General features: G+C 41.5%; 1 protein-coding gene and 1 pseudogene across 1 annotated transcript; both read right to left on the bottom strand.

Moving 5' to 3' along the window:
• Positions 1-93: 93 nt before the first annotated feature.
• Positions 94-2676, bottom strand: LOC139445933 (protein wech-like). The gene is made up of 2 exons (XM_071227186.1): positions 2385-2676; positions 94-1827 (listed from the first exon to the last, which is right to left on the bottom strand). The coding sequence occupies exons 1-2, from the start codon at positions 2674-2676 to the stop codon at positions 137-139; spliced, it is 1983 nt and encodes a 660-aa protein (XP_071083287.1). The 3' UTR covers positions 94-136.
• A 4958-nt stretch (positions 2677-7634) lies between these two features.
• LOC139445921 (uncharacterized) lies at positions 7635-17322 on the bottom strand (annotated as a pseudogene).
• Positions 17323-17699: the final 377 nt, after the last annotated feature.

Genomic DNA, 17699 nt, shown 5'->3' with positions numbered 1-17699 from the left:
GCAAATGTAGAATGTGATTTTACCAAATACAGTGAAATGTGCTTACAGTTAAATACACGACACATATCACTGCACATAAATCCCCCAACAAAGACGTGACTATAGTTTATTGAAAGGAGACTTGTGACATGTTCACTCACTTACATGTAAATACTTTCACGCTATCTGGTCTACACACGTACATGCGGCCACGCCCACCAACACACACTCCACGTGGTTTCTGGACACCATCCTGTGATGTCAGCATGTTTCTAACAAACTGTCCTGACTCAGTCAGATGGAGGACTCTGTGTAGAAAGTAGTCTGTCACCAGGATGTTGCCTGTGCTGGTGCTGGTGATACCAAGTGGATACTTCAGTGATGTGTCTCTTGTAGGGTTGTAGGTGAACACCACATCTCCCTCGGGAGTCAGACACACGACACACGTGGATCCACTGTCACACACCAGCATGTTTCCTGTCCTCGTGGTACAGAGGAAGTTGGGATTCTTCAAGATGTATCTACTAGGTTGGTCTGGACAAATTGACCTCAGCACGTGTCCCGCCATATCCAGGATATCAACACAGGGAGGGGAGATGGAACTTGCTGCTAGTGTTGATGGTGTCAGAGACGTTATACCCCAGTACTGTTTCCTGGTTTTGATGGCTGACAGCAGCACTAGGTCAGGGTTGACTTGTACTGTTACAATCTGTCTGGAACCCGGCACAGTGACAGCCACCTGGTTGTCCTTCAACATTGTTATACCCCACGGAGGACCACCCAGACTGAGCCTGCTGTGACTTGGCTGCTTGTTCCTGGTGTAGAAGGACTTCACACTGTTGTTGCTATAGTCTGTGACTACCACTATGTCTGTACCATTCACCACAAACACCTTCACGCCATTGGGGCATGCCCCATGTGTATCTTCTGCTACTCTGACGTTAATGGTGTCCTGTAACACAGGAGTCGCCTTCAGGTCCAGCACGTTAATGGTGTCCTGTAACACAGGAGTAGCCTTCAGGTCCAGCACATCCTCATACAGGACGTCTATCTCACCCAGCTGTAGATCGTCCAGTGCTCTACTCAGCTTGTCCGTGTCCTGTCTGAACATGATCCTGACTATTCTTCCCTTCTCCTTCACGTCTGTGACTCCGACAGCCTCCACAACACCGGCCTCACATCCCTGATACATCTCATATACACCCATGTCACACTCAGATTGTAGAGTCTGGTCTATCAGCTCAGCCTGTTGTTGGTACATCTGTACTGACATCTCACCTGACTTTATGTCTGCCTTCAGTTCTCCAATGTGTCTGTCAGACATTTCTTTCAGTTCAGCCAAAAGTTTCCGTTCCTTGACTTTGATCATCTCTATCGCTTTGAGACTTGCAGACTTGATATTCGATTCTATTTGTAAGTAAAGTGTTAATGCTTCATTGACTTTGGAGTTTTGTTTACCAACATGTGTTTTCATCTCGTCCTGTTTCTTCAACAAATCCTCTTTATTCCTTCTTAACTCGGTTTTCATGGGAGGAATCTCTGACTCAATTTCAACAACCAAGTCACATTTCCTGTGATGGATAGTGCAGCATGTTTGACAAACTGCTGTTTTACAATCTTTACAAATATATTTGATATTTTCATCTTTGTGAATTTTACACATGACCTTTCTCTTGACCCTAACCTTTGTCTCTCCAGACAGGTCAACTACGTCATGGTGACGGGTAGATGGGATTCGTCTGTGTACTCGAATACATCGTTCACAGAGTGCGTCGTCACAAACAGAGCACCAAGATGTAGCTGGAGTTGTCTCCCCTTCCTCCTTGCAATAACTGCAGTGAGTCGTATCTGAAATAGGAATCTATTCATGTAGAGATATTAACAGTTCTATATCACAATCTATTACAGAACTTCATGTGGCATACCACTCACGTGGGTGAGACAACATGCATCAATAACATTCCAATACGACGTAATGTGAAATATTATGTAAATAACGTTGGATTTGTCTCACTGATGGAAATTGTGTCTGTGTACTCGAATACATAGTTCACAGAGTGCGTCGTCACAAACAAAGCACCAAGATGTAGCCGGAGTTGTCTCCCCTTCCTCCTTGCAATAACTACAGTGAGTCGTACCTGAAATACGAATGTAATCATGTAGAGATATTATACCATCTCCCTTTCGAATCAATTCCGGAAAATAGTTGTTACTTGTTAAACAGTGTACATGATACGATTTCATAGTCTACATACAGCATACAAACAACTTAATAAATGACTTTCGATATATTTTGAAAAATACAAAATATCTTCTCACTCAACACACATTCCTATAATCCAGTCAGGTGTGGAGTTACCTGCTTAGAAATAACATTTATATTCATACAAACCACAAACTCTCACCTTTTGATCCGGGGCCAAACGAGTCCAAAAGTCCTTGGATGACAAAGATAGGCTTGACGTCATCTGCCCACTCCTCCACTGGTCTCTCAGGGGCAGACACTTTCGTCATCTTGCTGCAGAATGGACACAGGAGAGACTTGGCACTGATGGCTTCTGGTCTGGTTTTGGTGTAGTTGACGACACATTTCCGACAGAAGGTGTGATTACATACAAGTGTACAGGGCTTGTCAAACACCTCTGTACATATCGTGCATGTCAGGAAGTGTTCTGTTAACTTCTGGGAGGTCACCATCATACCTAGAAAAAGACAAACCAGTCGTGTATTGCCTGTGTACAAAACATGCACGTCTTATCCACAGCCCGAGCTTAACACTCTTAAACACTAAGGCCGACTTCAGTTGTGATAATTTACTCTCCCGATCAAAAATTAAAAATCATCGCAGACATTTTTAGATGAGTCTAACTTTTGCTTACTGTACCTGTGTGTGTGGTTTGTTTTTGTTGTTTGTTTGTGTGTGTGTGTGTGTATGTGTGTGTGAGTGAGTGAGTGAGTGAGTGAGTGAGTGAGTGAGTGAGTGAGTGAGTGTGTGTGTGTGTGTGTGTGTGTGTGTGTGTGTGTGTGTGTGTGTGTGTGTGTGTGTGTGTGTGTGTGTGTGTGTGTGTGTGTGTGTGTGTGTGTGTGTGTGTGTGTGTGTGTGTGTGTTCACCAGTCTGTATATATATATCATCTCATTATGGAAATACATTAACTTATTTTCCGTTTCATTAAAACCAATCTTCCCGATATTTTTTTCTGCAGGATATTCGAAGAAAAGATATGACTGTAGTTTCGATTCTACACATCTTGTAAGCCCCCCGCCTTTCCCGACTTTAGCCTGGATACAGGAACCTTTGAACTACCCATATAACACATTAATAATGTCGTCAGTTCATCAGGACATGTACTTCTCGAAATTCATAACCAGTTTTGAACACATGAGGTGGTACCTAAGTAGTTTTGTTTGGTTGTTTGGTTGGTTTTAGTCCACTTGTTGAAGTTCGAAAATAAGTAAAATATTGATGGCCTGGCAGTATGCGTTTGTTATGCAATGTATGTCATGGTGACACCGAGAACTCAGAAACAGTGGCCTCTCGAAGGCAGCTCGTGGGTGGTGCTTGTCAAATCAGTCACAGGCTGGCTTTACAACATGAAGTGTGTGCACTTGTGAACCTTGTGCAGTGTATCGATCACGTGACATAGTTATGGGGTGACACGAACTTTTTACCATATCGAAAGTAGGAGACATTTTTACAGTTCACATACTACCATATCAGATGTAAAATAATACAGTTATGTGGAATTATTTTCCCGTATGGTTTACTGTAGCATTTGTCAGGGATCATGTCAGTAACAACTGTAACAGACACACGTGATATACATACACATACATCGGGATCGGGCTCACTATTGAAGTCAAGTGGCCGATCAGAGTATTTAATGACTGTGGATCTTTAAATTATCCCGGTTAGCCTACATGTTATATTTAATTAGATGCCCGGTCATGAGAATCTGCCTGGAGATGACTGTATAGTTAGATGAACCCTTGTAGTGCCACCAGTACACAGTAGGACAGGTGTGTAGCGTTATAACTGAAGTAGACGCAGGCCTTGTGACAACACCCTTACCCGAGACAAGCAGGTTACCGGTGTCGAGGGAAATTGAGCAACCGGTGAGATCTATCCTAGAGGGGTGTGGGCGTGATTCGTTCGTTACCAACTCGTGTCATAGTAGGACAAGCTGCTAGCAGAAATAGGGGTGAGTGGAGGCGAATAGACGTCTTGTACTTGTTCTAAACACACTGGGTCTAGATTCGATTATTTGAAGGCTACTTTCATGGAGCTGGAATAATCCTGAGTGCCGCATAAACAACAAACAAACTCACAGACTGACATGAGACAGCTGTAATATTGATGACTGGAAAACTACAATTATTTACTCGAGAATAAGTTACGACACTCTCTTCTTGCGGGTTTCCTTCACCTGTTTAACATAATTATTTACCAACATACAGTGGTTAATATCTCTGTAAGCTGCTCGCAAACTAATTCTTTCAAGCTCACTTAGTGGGTGCAATGTACAATAAGCAAAAAGTCGTAAATGCTGTATGTTTCTGTACTTTGCATCAAGCATCGATAGCACAACAGTGATTACATTTCCGTGTTATCACACGCAAACGTATATGTACATTGGATTACTTAATGTGCAACAGGGGCGGTCGGGTAGCCTAGTCGTTAAAGCGTTCGCTCGTCACGCCGAAGACCCGGGTTCGATTCCCGACATGGGTGCAATGTGTGAAGCCCATTTCTGGTGTCCCCCGCCGTGATATTGCTGGAATATTGCTAAAAGCGGCGTAAAACCACACTCATTCACTCACTCACTATGTGCAACATATATCGACAGCATGAACAGTGATATCCATGTTTTCACATACAACATTCATCCTTGAAGCATGTATTTTACACTGCTTCAAAAAACATCGCATCACGATTTATTGCCATCACACCGCTCAGTTCCAGAGTGAATGTGGCAGTTCCTCCCAACAACAAGAGAGCTATTGGTTCTGTGCTTCACAACATGCCACAGTTTAGTAAATTTAGGAAAACAATTACTGTAACTAATGTTGAGGAGCCGTTGTGACAAACTGATCACCTGTAACAAAACAGTGTTGCTCATTTGTGTTTTCCAGCGTGACGAGCAAGGATTACCGTCTCGTAAAAAAATTCATCTTACACATACATCTCACAACATCTCCAGGATATAGAGTAGAAATAGCTCCATAACAAACTGAAATTATGATAACAAACATGTCACAGGGATTTATTTTCAGATATAATTTCATATAATATAAATATATAATTGATAGAATCCACATACGTTCAAAATAAGTACGGTCAATATTTAAAGTTCCATCACAATTCCATATAAAATTCAGATGTGTTCTACTGTGCGATATGTTCAAGTTAGATTCATAGAAGCAGTATGTGAACAGCTGTATCTGGCTATTTAGATTAAATATAAATTGTGCAAACAATTACACACCTTGTCCAACTGGATATCTATTCATATCATTCAAATAGTAAGGCTTGGAATGAGAGATTAAATACTTAAGAAATAAGTGGGAGTTGTTTATCGTACAATAAAAAACTGCAGGGAGAATAAACCATGAGGCAAAAACGAGTGGTCAAAAGTTTGGTGCAGTTGATGGAAAGGTGTTCAGTTCTTAAGAAAGCAAGTCATTAACTATTTAATACTTAGTACTTATCTTAAAGTATGAATTCAGTCTTAAATTATTACATCAGTGCAATCCAGCAGAACGTAGGATGTACTTATGGACACAATTCCAAATATCTAAACATATCTCAGTTCTAACCTCTCGTATCAAATGCGTATCTGTAGGACTCTCGTTTTAAAACTTCATCCACGTTGAACCATCAGTCTACAATATCAAACGACAAACGTTTCATGAATCTTAGCAAAAATGTAGATTCTTTTCTTAAACTGTGGACTCAATTAATTTCAGGGCTCACAGATACTGTGCATACAAAAGATTCTCAATTTTAAGTCCGGTTTATTAAGGACGTCCCAAAAACGAGGCTGCCAACCCCCATTTTGGTAAGTGGGATTTAGGGGTCTATTTAGAGAGTATTCGGTACTCAGCGATGTGGACTCATAGAAGATCGTATTTGGTATGCAGGTTCAACATTTATTCCTAAACATTGGTGTATGCAAATATTTTCTTCATATATTTATTTTATTTTATTTTTCAGTAATTTTACTTGAAATCGCACCCTTTTCCCTATGCTTCCTAGATTTGTGACGAGTAGTATTCTGGTTTCAGGAATAAGAAAATGAGACTGTAAACGTTATTCGGAACTCAGAAGAGGATGGGGTTGGCACCCTAAAAATGTAGAAAGGTTCATCCACGTGACCATGTCTGGCCCGGAAAGATTAGTGACCTGGAATCCCCACGGAATATGTTGATATACTTCCAGCTTGTTCAGGTAAACCCAGTCTTGGCAGAGCTGTATTAGGCGTTGAACAAAGAGGCAAATGTCCATGTTCTTGTTTCAATACCCCAAATACTTCAAACTAGTTTCTAAAAACATCCTTAATAAACGTGGGACGCTGTTCTTACTATCAATCATAGGTTTGTCTGGTCATAGCTCGAATATTGCGGAGTGCGGCGGAAAACTACAAGCAGCCTATTGAAGGTCTCCCCGTGGTGATTCCAGGTTAGTATAGGTCTTCAGCACGCTATACTTGTCGTTCGAGGCGACCAAGTGGATGGGATGGTCAGACCCCGTCACTTTGTTGATTCAGTGTCATCGTGACCAAACGACTTTGGATGTTGCTCGTGATGTCAATCACTTGTTTCTTGCGTCCATACTCGATTATTTACCGTCATATATATGTAGCTTGAATATTGCAGCGTTGACCAACATAGAATTACATTGGATTCATTTATTTGTAACACACATAAACGGCACACTCTGTGATAAAATGTCCATGGCTTCAAGTGCATTCGTTCACTGCATTATATGGCGCTTCAAAAAACATTGCATCACGATTTATCTCCCTTAGACCGATCAACGGCCAAGTGAATGTAACACGTCCTCACTGCAGGAACGAGAGAGCAATCGGTTCTGTTTCATAACGCGAAACAGTTCAGTAAAGCTACCAAAACAATTAGTACATTTAATGTATATATCTATATACATCTATATCATGTGATTGTGTTGAACACTGATACTCATATTTCACGAATATCCGTCCCATCTTCTGCTTATTGTCCTCAGCATAGCAAGCAAGGATTACTGTCATGTAAATATCCATCCTACACCGCCATAGCTCACACCACCTATAGTTATAACACAGAAGGTTTAGCTCCGTGTTACACTCGCGTTATGATTACAAACATGAAAAACACATCATACGGACGATCTGGTATTCAGAAATAATGAATCCACTTTTATTCGAAGTTCATAATGCATTAAATTAGACAATGCTCAGAATAGATTTTAGTGATACGAGCAGTACACGAAGAGCCATGTCTTGCTACTCAGATAACACATAAAATGTTTACACAAGTTAAATCTTCATTCACAATTCATTCAACGCAAATGTAGAATGTGATTTTACCAAATACAGTGAAATGTGCTTACAGTTAAATACAAATGACACATATCACTGCACATAAATCCCCCAACAAAGACGTGATTATAGTTTATTGAAAGGAGACTTGTCACATGTTCACTCACTTACATGTAAATACGTTCACGCTATCTGGTCTACACACGTACATGCGGCCACGCCCACCAACACACACTCCACGTGGTTTCTGGACACCATCCTGTGATGTCAGCATGTTTCTAACAAACTGTCCTGACTCAGCCAGATGGAGGACTCTGTGTGGATAGTAGTCTGTCACCAGGATGTCGCCTGTGCTGGTGCTGGTGATACCCAGTGGATACTTCAGTGCTGTGTCTCCTGTAGGGTTGTAGTTGAACACAACGTCTCCCTCGGGGGTCAGACACACGACACACCTGGATGCACAGTCACACACCAGGATGTTTCCTGTCCTCGTGGTACAGAGGAAGTAGGGATTCTTCAAGATGTATCTACTAGGTTGGCCTGGACAAATTGACCTCAGCACGTGTCCCGTCATACCCAGGATATCAACACAGGGAGGGGAGATGGAACTTGCTGCTAGTGTTGATGGTGTCAGAGACGTTATACCCCAGTACTGTTTGCTGGTTGTGATGGCTGACAGCAGCACTAGGTCAGGGTTAACTTGCACTGTTACAATCTGTCTGGTATCTTTCACAGTGACAGCCACCTGGTTGTCCTTCAACATTGTTAAACCCCACGGAGCACCACCCAGACAGAGCCTGCTGTGACATGGCTGCTTGTTCCTGGTGTAGAAGGACTTCACACTGTTGTTGCTGTAGTCTGTGACTACCACTGTGTCTGTACCATTCACCACAAACACCTTCACGTCATTGGGGCATGCCCCTGATGTATCTCCTGCTACTCTGACGTTAATGGTGTCCTGTAACACAGGAGCAGCCTTCAGGTCCAGCACACCCTCATACAGGACGTCTATCTCACCCAGCTGTAGATCGTCCAGTGCTCTACTCAGCTTGTCCGTGTCCTGTCTGAGCATGATCCTGGCTATTCCTTTCTTTTCCTCCACGTCTGTGACTCCGACAGCCTCCACATCACCGGCCTCACATCCCTGGTACATCTCATACACACCCATGTCACACTCAGATTGTAGAGTCTGGTCTATCAGCTCAGCCTGTTGTTGGTACATCTGTACTGACATCTCACCTGACTTTATGTCTGCCTTCAGTTCTCCAATGTGTTTGTCAGACATTTCTTTCAGTTCAGCCAAAAGTTTCCGTTCCTTGACTTTGATCGCCTCTATTGCTTTGAGACTTGCAGACTTGATATTGGATTCTATTTGTAAGTAAAGCGTTAATGCGTCATCGACTTTGGAGGTTTGTGTTCTTACATGTGTTTTCATCTCGTTGTGTTTCTTCAACAAATCCTCTTTATTCTTTCTCAGCTCGGTTTTCATGGAAGGAATCTCAGACTCAATTTCAACAACCAAGTCACATTTCCTGTGATGAATAATGCAGCATGTTTGACAAACAGCTGTTTTACAATCTTTACAAATATATTTGATATTTTCATCTTTGTGAATTTTACACATGACCTTTCTATTGACCCTAACCTTTGTCTCACCAGACAGGTCAACTACGTCATGGTGACGGGAAGATGGAATTCGTTTGTGTACTCGTATACATCGTTCACAGAGTGCGTCGTCACAAACAGAGCACCAAGATGTAGCTGGAGTTGTCTCCCCTTCCTCCTTGCAATAACTGCAGTGAGTCGTATCTGAAATAGGAATCTATTCATGTAGGGAGATTAACAGTTCTATATCACTATCTATTACAGAACTTAATGTGACATACCACTCACACGGGTAAGACAACATGCATCAGTAACATTCCAATACGTAGGAAAGTGAAATATTATGTAAATAATGTTGGATTTGTCTCACTGATAGAAATCGCCATATAGATATAGATCTCAGAAAAAACAGCGATTGTGTCTGAGATAGACCTTAGACCATCTCCCTTTCGAATCATGTCTGGATAATCGTTGTTACTTGTTAAAACAGTGTACACGAAACGATTTCATGGTCTACATACAGCCTACAAACAACTTAATAAATGACTTTCGATATATTTTGAAAAATACAAAATATCTTCTCACTCAACACACATTCCTATAATCCAGTCAGGTGTGGAGTTACCTGCTTAGAAATAACATTCATATTCATACAAACCACAAACTCTCACCTTTAGATCCGGGACCAAACGAGTCCAAAAGTCCCTGGATGACAAAGCTGGGCTTGACGTCATCCGCCCACTCCTCCACTGGTCTCTCAGGGGCAGACACTTTCGTCATCTTTCTGCAGAATGGACACAGGAGAGACTTGGCACTGATGGCTTCTGGTCTGGTTTTGGTGTAGCTGGCCACACATTTCCGACAGAAGGTGTGATTACATACAAGTGTACAGGGCTTGTCAAACACCTCTGTACATATCGTGCATGTCAGGAAGTGTTCTGTTAACTTCTGTGAGGTCGCCATCTTACCTAGAAAAAGACAAACCAGTGGAGTATTGCCTGTGTACAAAACATGCACGTCTAATCCACAGCCCGAGCTTATCACTCTTAAACACTAAGGCCGACTTCAGTTGTGATAATTTACTCTCCCGATCAAAAATGTAAAAAACCGAATGTGTATTCACCTATTCCCCAAACTGGAATCATCCAGATCTTGAAAACATAACCCAATATCCCGTTTAATAAAAACATCATCGCAGACATTTTTAGACGAGTCTCAGTTTTGCGCACTGTACCGCCTTTCCCGACTCTAGCATGGATACAGGAAACATTGAACTACTCATATAACACATTAACAATGTCGTCAGTTCATCCGTACATGTACTTCTCGATATTCATAACCAGTTTTGAACACATGAGGTGGTACCTAAGTAGTTTTGTTTGGTTGTTTGGTTGGTTTTAGTCCGCTTGTTGAAGTTGGCAAATAAGTAAAATATTGATGGCCTGACAGTACGCGTTTGTTATGCAATGCATGTCATGGTGACACCGAGAACCCAGAAACAGTGGCCTCACAATGGCAGCTCGTGGGTGGTGCTTGTGAAATCAGTCACAGGCTGGCTTTACAGTTCACATACTACCGTATCAGATGTGAAATAATATAGTTATGTGGAAGTATTTTCCCGTATGGTTTACTGAAGCATTTGTCTGGGATCATGTCAGTAACAACTGTAACAGACACACGTAATATATACATACACATACATCGGGATCAGTCTCAGTATTGAAGTCAAGTGGCCGAGTATTTAATGACAGTGGATCTTTGAATTATTCCGGTTAGCCTACATGTTACATTTAATTAGGTGCCCGATTATGAGAATCTGCCTGGAGATGACTGTATAGTTAGATGAACCCTTGTGGTGTTACCAGTACACAGTAGGACAGGTGTGTAGCGTTAAAACTGAAGTAGACACAGGCCTTGTGACAACACACACTTACCTGAGACAAGCAGATAACCGCTGTGGAGGGAAATTGAGCTTCCGTGAGTTTCGTTACCAACTCGTTTCATTGTAGGACAAGCTGCTTGCAGGTCACAGAAATAGGGGCGAATGGAGGCGAATGGGCGTTTTGTATTTGTTCTAAACACTCTGGGTCTAGATTCGATTATTTAAAGGCCGCTTTCATGGAGCTGGAATAATCCTGAGTGCCGCGTAAACAACAAACAAACTTACAGACTGACAGCTGTAATATTGATGACAGGAAAACTACAATTATTTGCTCGAGAATATGTTACGATACTCACTTCTTCCGGGTTTCCTTCACCTGTTTAACATAATTATTTACCAACATACAGTGGCTAATATCTCTGTAAACTGCTCGCAAACTAATTCTTTCAAGCTCACTTGGTGGGTGTAATGTACAATAAGCACAAAGTTGTAAATGCTGTTTGTTTCTGTACTTTGCATCAAGCATCGATATCACAACAGTGATTACATTTCCGTGTTATCACACGCAAATCACAAAACATCGCATCACGATTTATTACCATCGAACCGCTCAGTTCCAGAGTGAATTTGGCAATTCCTCCCAACAACGAGGGAGCTATTGGTTCTGTGCTTCACAACACGCCACAGTTTAGTAAATTTAGCAAAACAATTACTGTAACTAATGCTTAGCAGCCATTGGGACCAACTGATCACCAATTTAGTCACCTTCTATGACGTACAGAAATCCGGTGACGAATTTAAGTAACATTCTAGAGTCGTTTGGCTGTTTTCGTGTTCCACGTCATATCATCCGCCTATCTAACTCTGACTTGACTCTCCTGGGCCTGAATCCCCGGCAGGACACGTGGCAGAACAGTGGAACTCCCATCCGCATCAGTGTCATCGGAATAACGTCTTTAAAGCTGTAACAAAACAGTGTTGCTCATTTGTGTTTTCCAGCTGACGAGCAAGGATTACTGTCTTGTAAAAATATTCATCTTACACAAACATATCTCACAACATCACCAGGATACAGAGTAGAAATAGCTGCATAACAAACTGAAATTATGATTACAAACATGTCACATGGATTTATATAATTCCATATAATATAAATATATAATTTATAGAATCCACATACGTTCAAAATGAGTACGATCAATATTTAAAATTCTATCAAAATTCCATGTAAAATTCAGATGTATTCTACTGTGCATATGTTCATGTTAGATTCATAAAAGCAGTATGTGAACAGCTGTATCTGGCTATTTAGATTAAATATAAACTGTGCAAACGATTATACACCTTGTCCAACTGGATATCTATTCATATCATTCAAATAGTAAGGCTTGGAATGAGAGATTAAATACTTAAGAAATAAGTGGGAGTTGTTTATCGTACAATAAAAAACTGCAGGGAGAATAAACCATGAGGCAAAAACGAGTGGTCAAAAGTTTGGTGCAGTTGATGGAAAGGTGTTCAGTTCTTAAGAAAAGCAAGTCAAAAACTATTTAATACTTAGTACTTATCTTAAAGTATGAATTCAGTCTTAAATTATTACATCAGTGCAATCCAGCAGAACGTAGGATGTACTTATGGACACAATTCCAAATATCTAAACATATCTCAGTTCTAACCTCTCGTATCAAATACGTATCTGTAGGACTCTCGTTTTAAAACTTTATCCGCGTTGAACCACCAGTTTACAATATCAAACGACAAACGTTTCATAAACCATAGCAAAAAATGTAGATTCTTTTCTTAAACTGTGGACTCAATTAATATCAGGGCTCACAGATACTGTGCATACAAAAGATTCTCAACATTCAGTCCGGTTTATTAAGGACGTCCCAAAAACGAGGCTGCCAGGCCGCATTTTGGTAAGCGGTATTTAGGGGTCTATTTAGAGAGTATTCGGTACTCAGCGATGTGGACTCATAGAAGATCGTATTTGGTATGTAGGTTCAACATTTATTCCAAAACATTGGTGTACGCAAATATTTTCTTCATATATTTCTTTTTTTTTATTTTTCAGTAATTATACTAGAAATCGCACCCTTTCCCCTATGCTTTTGAGATTTGTGACGAGTAGTATTCTGGTTTCAGGAATAAGAAAAGGAGACTGTAAACGTTATTCGGGACTCAGAAGAGAATGGGGTTGGCACCCTAAAAATGTAGAAAGGTTCATCCACGTGACCGTGTCTGGCCCGGAAAGATTAGTGACCTGGAATCCCCACGGAATATGTTGATAGACTTCCAGCTTGTTCAGGTAAACCCAGTCTTGGCAGAGCTGTATAAGGCGTTGAACAATGGGGCAAATGTCCATGTTCTTGTTTCAATACCCAAAATACTTCAAACTAGTTTCCAAAAACATCCTTAATAAACGTGGGACGCTGTTCTTACTATCAATCACAGGTTTGTCTGGTCATAGCTGGAATATTGCGGAGTGCGGCGGAAAACTACAAGCAGCCTATTGATTGATGTCCTGGCTCCACCACTTGGTTGATTCAGTGTCATCGTGACCAAACGACTTTGGATGTTGCTCGTGATGTCAATCACTGGTTTCTTGCGTCCATACTCGATTATTTACCGTCATATATATGTAGCTTGAATATTGCAGCGTTGACCAACATAGAATTACAGTGGATTCATTTATTTGTAACACACATAAACGGCACACTTTGTGATAAAATGTCCATGGCATCAAGTGCGTTTTCACTGCATTTTATAGCGCTTCAAAGATATTGCATCACGATTTATCTCCCTTAGACCGATCAACGGCCAAGTGAATGTAACACGTCCTCACTGCAGGAACGGGAGAGCAATCGGTTGTGTTTCATAACGCGAAACAGTTCAGTAAAGCTACCAAAACAATTAGTACATTTAATGTATATATCTATAAACATCTATATCATGTGATTGTGTTGAACACTGATACTCATATTTCACGTATATCCGTCCCATCTTCTGCTTATTGTCCTCAGCATAGCAAGCAAGGATTACTGTCATGTAAATATCCATCCTACACCGCCATAGCTCACACCACCTATAGTTATAACACAGAAGGTTTAGCTCCGTGTTACACTCGCGTTATGATTACAAACATGAAAAACACATCATACGGACGATCTGGTATTCAGAAATAATGAATCCACTTTTATTCGAAGTTCATAATACATTAAATTAGACAATGCTCAGAATAGATTTTAGTGATACGAGCAGTTCACGAAGAGCCATGTCTTGCTACTCAGATAACACATAAAATGTTTACACAAGTTAAATCTTCATTCACAATTCATTCAACGCAAATGTAGAATGTGATTTTACCAAATACAGTGAAATGTGCTTACAGTTAAATACACAATGACACATATCACTGCACATAAATCCCCCAACAAAGACGTGACTATAGTTTATTGAAAGGAGACTTGTGACATGTTCACTCACTTACATGTAAATACCTTCACTACATCTGGTCTACACACGTACATGCGGCCACGCCCACCAACACACACTCCACGTGAATTCTGGACACCATCCTGTGATGTCAGCATGTTTCTAACAAACTGTCCTGACTCAGTCAGATGGTGGACTCTGTGTCGATGGTAGTCTGTCACCAGAATGTCGCCTGTGCTGGTGCTGGTGATACCAAGTGGAAACATCAGTGATGTGTCTCCTGTAGGGCTGTAGGTGAACACCACATCTCCCTCGGGAGTCAGACACACGACACACCTGGATCCACTGTCACACACCAGGATGTTTCCTGTCCTCGTGGTACAGAGGTAGAGGGGATTCTTCAAGATGCATCTAATAGGTTGGCCTGGACAAACTGACTTCAGCACGTGTCCCGCCATATCAAGGATATCAACACAGGGAGGGGAGCTGGAACCTGCTGCTAGTGTTGATGGTGTCAGAGACGTGATACCCAAGTACTGTTTGCTGGTTGTGATGGCTGACAGCAGCACCAGGTCAGGGTTGACTTGTACTGTTACAATCTGTCTGGTACCTTGCACAGTGACAGCCACCTGGTTGTCCTTTAACATTGTTATACATGTACCCCACGGAGGACCACCCAGACTGAGCCTGCTGTGACATGGCTGCTTGTTCCTGGTGTAGAAGGACTTCAAACTGTGGTTGCTATAGTCTGTGACTACCACTGTGTCTGTACCATTCACCAGTAACACCGTCACGTCATAGGGGTATGTATCTCCTGCTACTCTGACGTTAATGGTGTCCTGTAACACAGGAGTAGCCTTCAGGTCCAGCACGTTAATGGTGTCTTGTAACACAGGAGTAGCCTTCAGGTCCAGCACGTTAATGGTGTCTTGTAACACAGGAGTAGCCTTCAGGTCCAGCACACCCTCATACAGGACGTCTATCTCACCCAGCTGTAGATCGTCCAGTGCTCTACTAAGCTTGTCCGTGTCCTGTATGAACATGATCCTGACTATTCTTCCCTTCTCCGTCACGTCTGTGACTCCGAAAGCCTCCACATCACCGGCCTCACATCCCTGGTACATCTCATACACACCCATGTCACACTCAGATTGTAGAGTCTGGTCTATCAGCTCAGCCTGTTGTTGGTACATCTGTACTGACATCTCACCTGACTTTATGTCTGCCTTCAGTTCTCCAATGTGTCTGTCAGACATTTCTTTCAGTTCAGCCAAAAGTTTCCGTTCCTTGATTTTGATCACCTCTATCGCTTTGAGACTTGCAGACTTGATATTCGATTCTATTTGTAAGTAATGAGTTAATGCTTCATCGACTTTGGGGGTTTGTTTTCCAACATGTGTTTTCATCTCATCCTGTTTCTTCAACAAATCCTCTTTATTCCTTCTCAGCTCGGTTTTCATTGCAGGAATCTCTGACTCAATTTCAACAACCAAGTCACATTTCCTGTGATGGATAGTGCAGCATGTTTGACAAACAGCTGTTTTACAATCTTTACAAATATATTTGATATATTCATCTTTGAGAACTTTACAGATGACCTTTCTCTTGACCCTAACCTTTCTCTCTCCCGACAGGTCAACTACGTCATGGTTTACGCGAAGACGGGATTCGTTTGTGCATCCGTATACATCGTTCACAAAGTACTTCGTCACAAACAGAGCACCAAGATGAAGCAGGAGTTGTCTCCCCTTCCTCCTTGCAATAACTACTGTAGGTTATATCTGAAATACGAATGTAATCATGTAGAGATATTACCAATGCATCAATAACATCCCAACACATCTTAATGTGAAATATTATGTAAATAACACTGGATTTGTCTCACTGATAGAATTCGCCATATAGATCACACGTTTAATTCTGAGATAAACCGTAGATCATGTCACCTTTAGAATCATGTCTGGAGGATTGATGTGTACACAATAGGATTTCATATTCTACATAAAACCTACAAACAACTTTATAAATGACTTTCGATATAGCACAGAAACCATACAAAAAGTCTTCTCACCATGTCACTCAACACACGTTCCTATCAAATCAAGTGTTGAGTTTTCTGCTTAGAAATAACATTTATATTCATACAAACTAGGGCTGGGTAACTCGGGTACTCAAGTCGAGTGGGTCCTGAGTAGGTTCCGGGTACCCACAAGACTACCCGGACCCATGGTTAGTCACGTAATATATTGTTTAATGACAAAAATTATCTAAAACTCTATGGTTACACTACAAGTTACTGATATTCCCATTTCTTTCTGACTATGCACCCATTCCTGACTATTATATATTTGAATTAAGGTAAAACTTCATGCAGTAATCTTTAGTTTATGCATGACCAGATCTTTACAGGTGTATCTAAATACATTTTGAAAGGGCTACGGTCAAACTTTTCCAAATCGGACAGATATCTACAGCGGGTATCCGGGTAGGGTCGGGTAATAGGCTAATGGGTACCCGGGTAGTAAATTTGGACTTGTTCCAGCCCTAATACAAACCACAAACGCTCACCTTTAGATCCGGGACCAAACGAGTCCAAGAGTCCCTGGATGACAAAGATAGGCTTGACGTCATCTGCCCATTCCTCCACTGGTCTCTCAGGGGCAGATACTTTCGTCATCTTCCTGCAGAATGGACACACGAGAGACTTGGCACTGATGGCTTCTGGTCTGGTTTTGGCGTAGTTGATGACACATTTCCGACAGAAGGTGTGATTACATACAAGTGTACAGGGCTTTTCAAACACCTCTGTACATATCGTGCATGTCAGGAAGTGTTCTGTTAACTTCTGGGAGGTCGCCATCTTACCTACAAAAAGACAAAACCAGCCCTTGGATACTCTGTATTTGTAACTGCACACGTGACATATACAAACACATACATCAGGATCGGTCTCAGTATCGAAGTCAAGTGACCGAGCGGAGTAAATAGGGGAGACCGGGGTGCTTTTGGACACAGGGTGCATTGGGACACACCCCAAAACTGCTATTCAAAGGTGTACAATCACATGATCATTTACACTAAATGAATTGACATCATACACTGTGGCACTTTTTGAAGCAGGGGTGGAAGCAGCACCCGCTGACAGAAGTTAAATGTATTTTTTGCACTTCATTGTAAAATTCAGACCCCTATTGTTGAAGCTTTATATGCCAAAGTGTTCCACCTTTCAGTTGATGAGTATGAGTTTTATTCAAAACAGTGA

This window comes from Haliotis cracherodii, unplaced genomic scaffold (assembly GCF_022045235.1).
Source record: "Haliotis cracherodii isolate W230 unplaced genomic scaffold, xgHalCrac1.p SCAF_10, whole genome shotgun sequence".
Taxonomy (NCBI): domain Eukaryota; kingdom Metazoa; phylum Mollusca; class Gastropoda; order Lepetellida; family Haliotidae; genus Haliotis; species Haliotis cracherodii.
The sequence above is the reverse complement of the archived record's forward strand: the minus strand, read 5'-3'. Positions and strand labels throughout refer to the sequence as shown.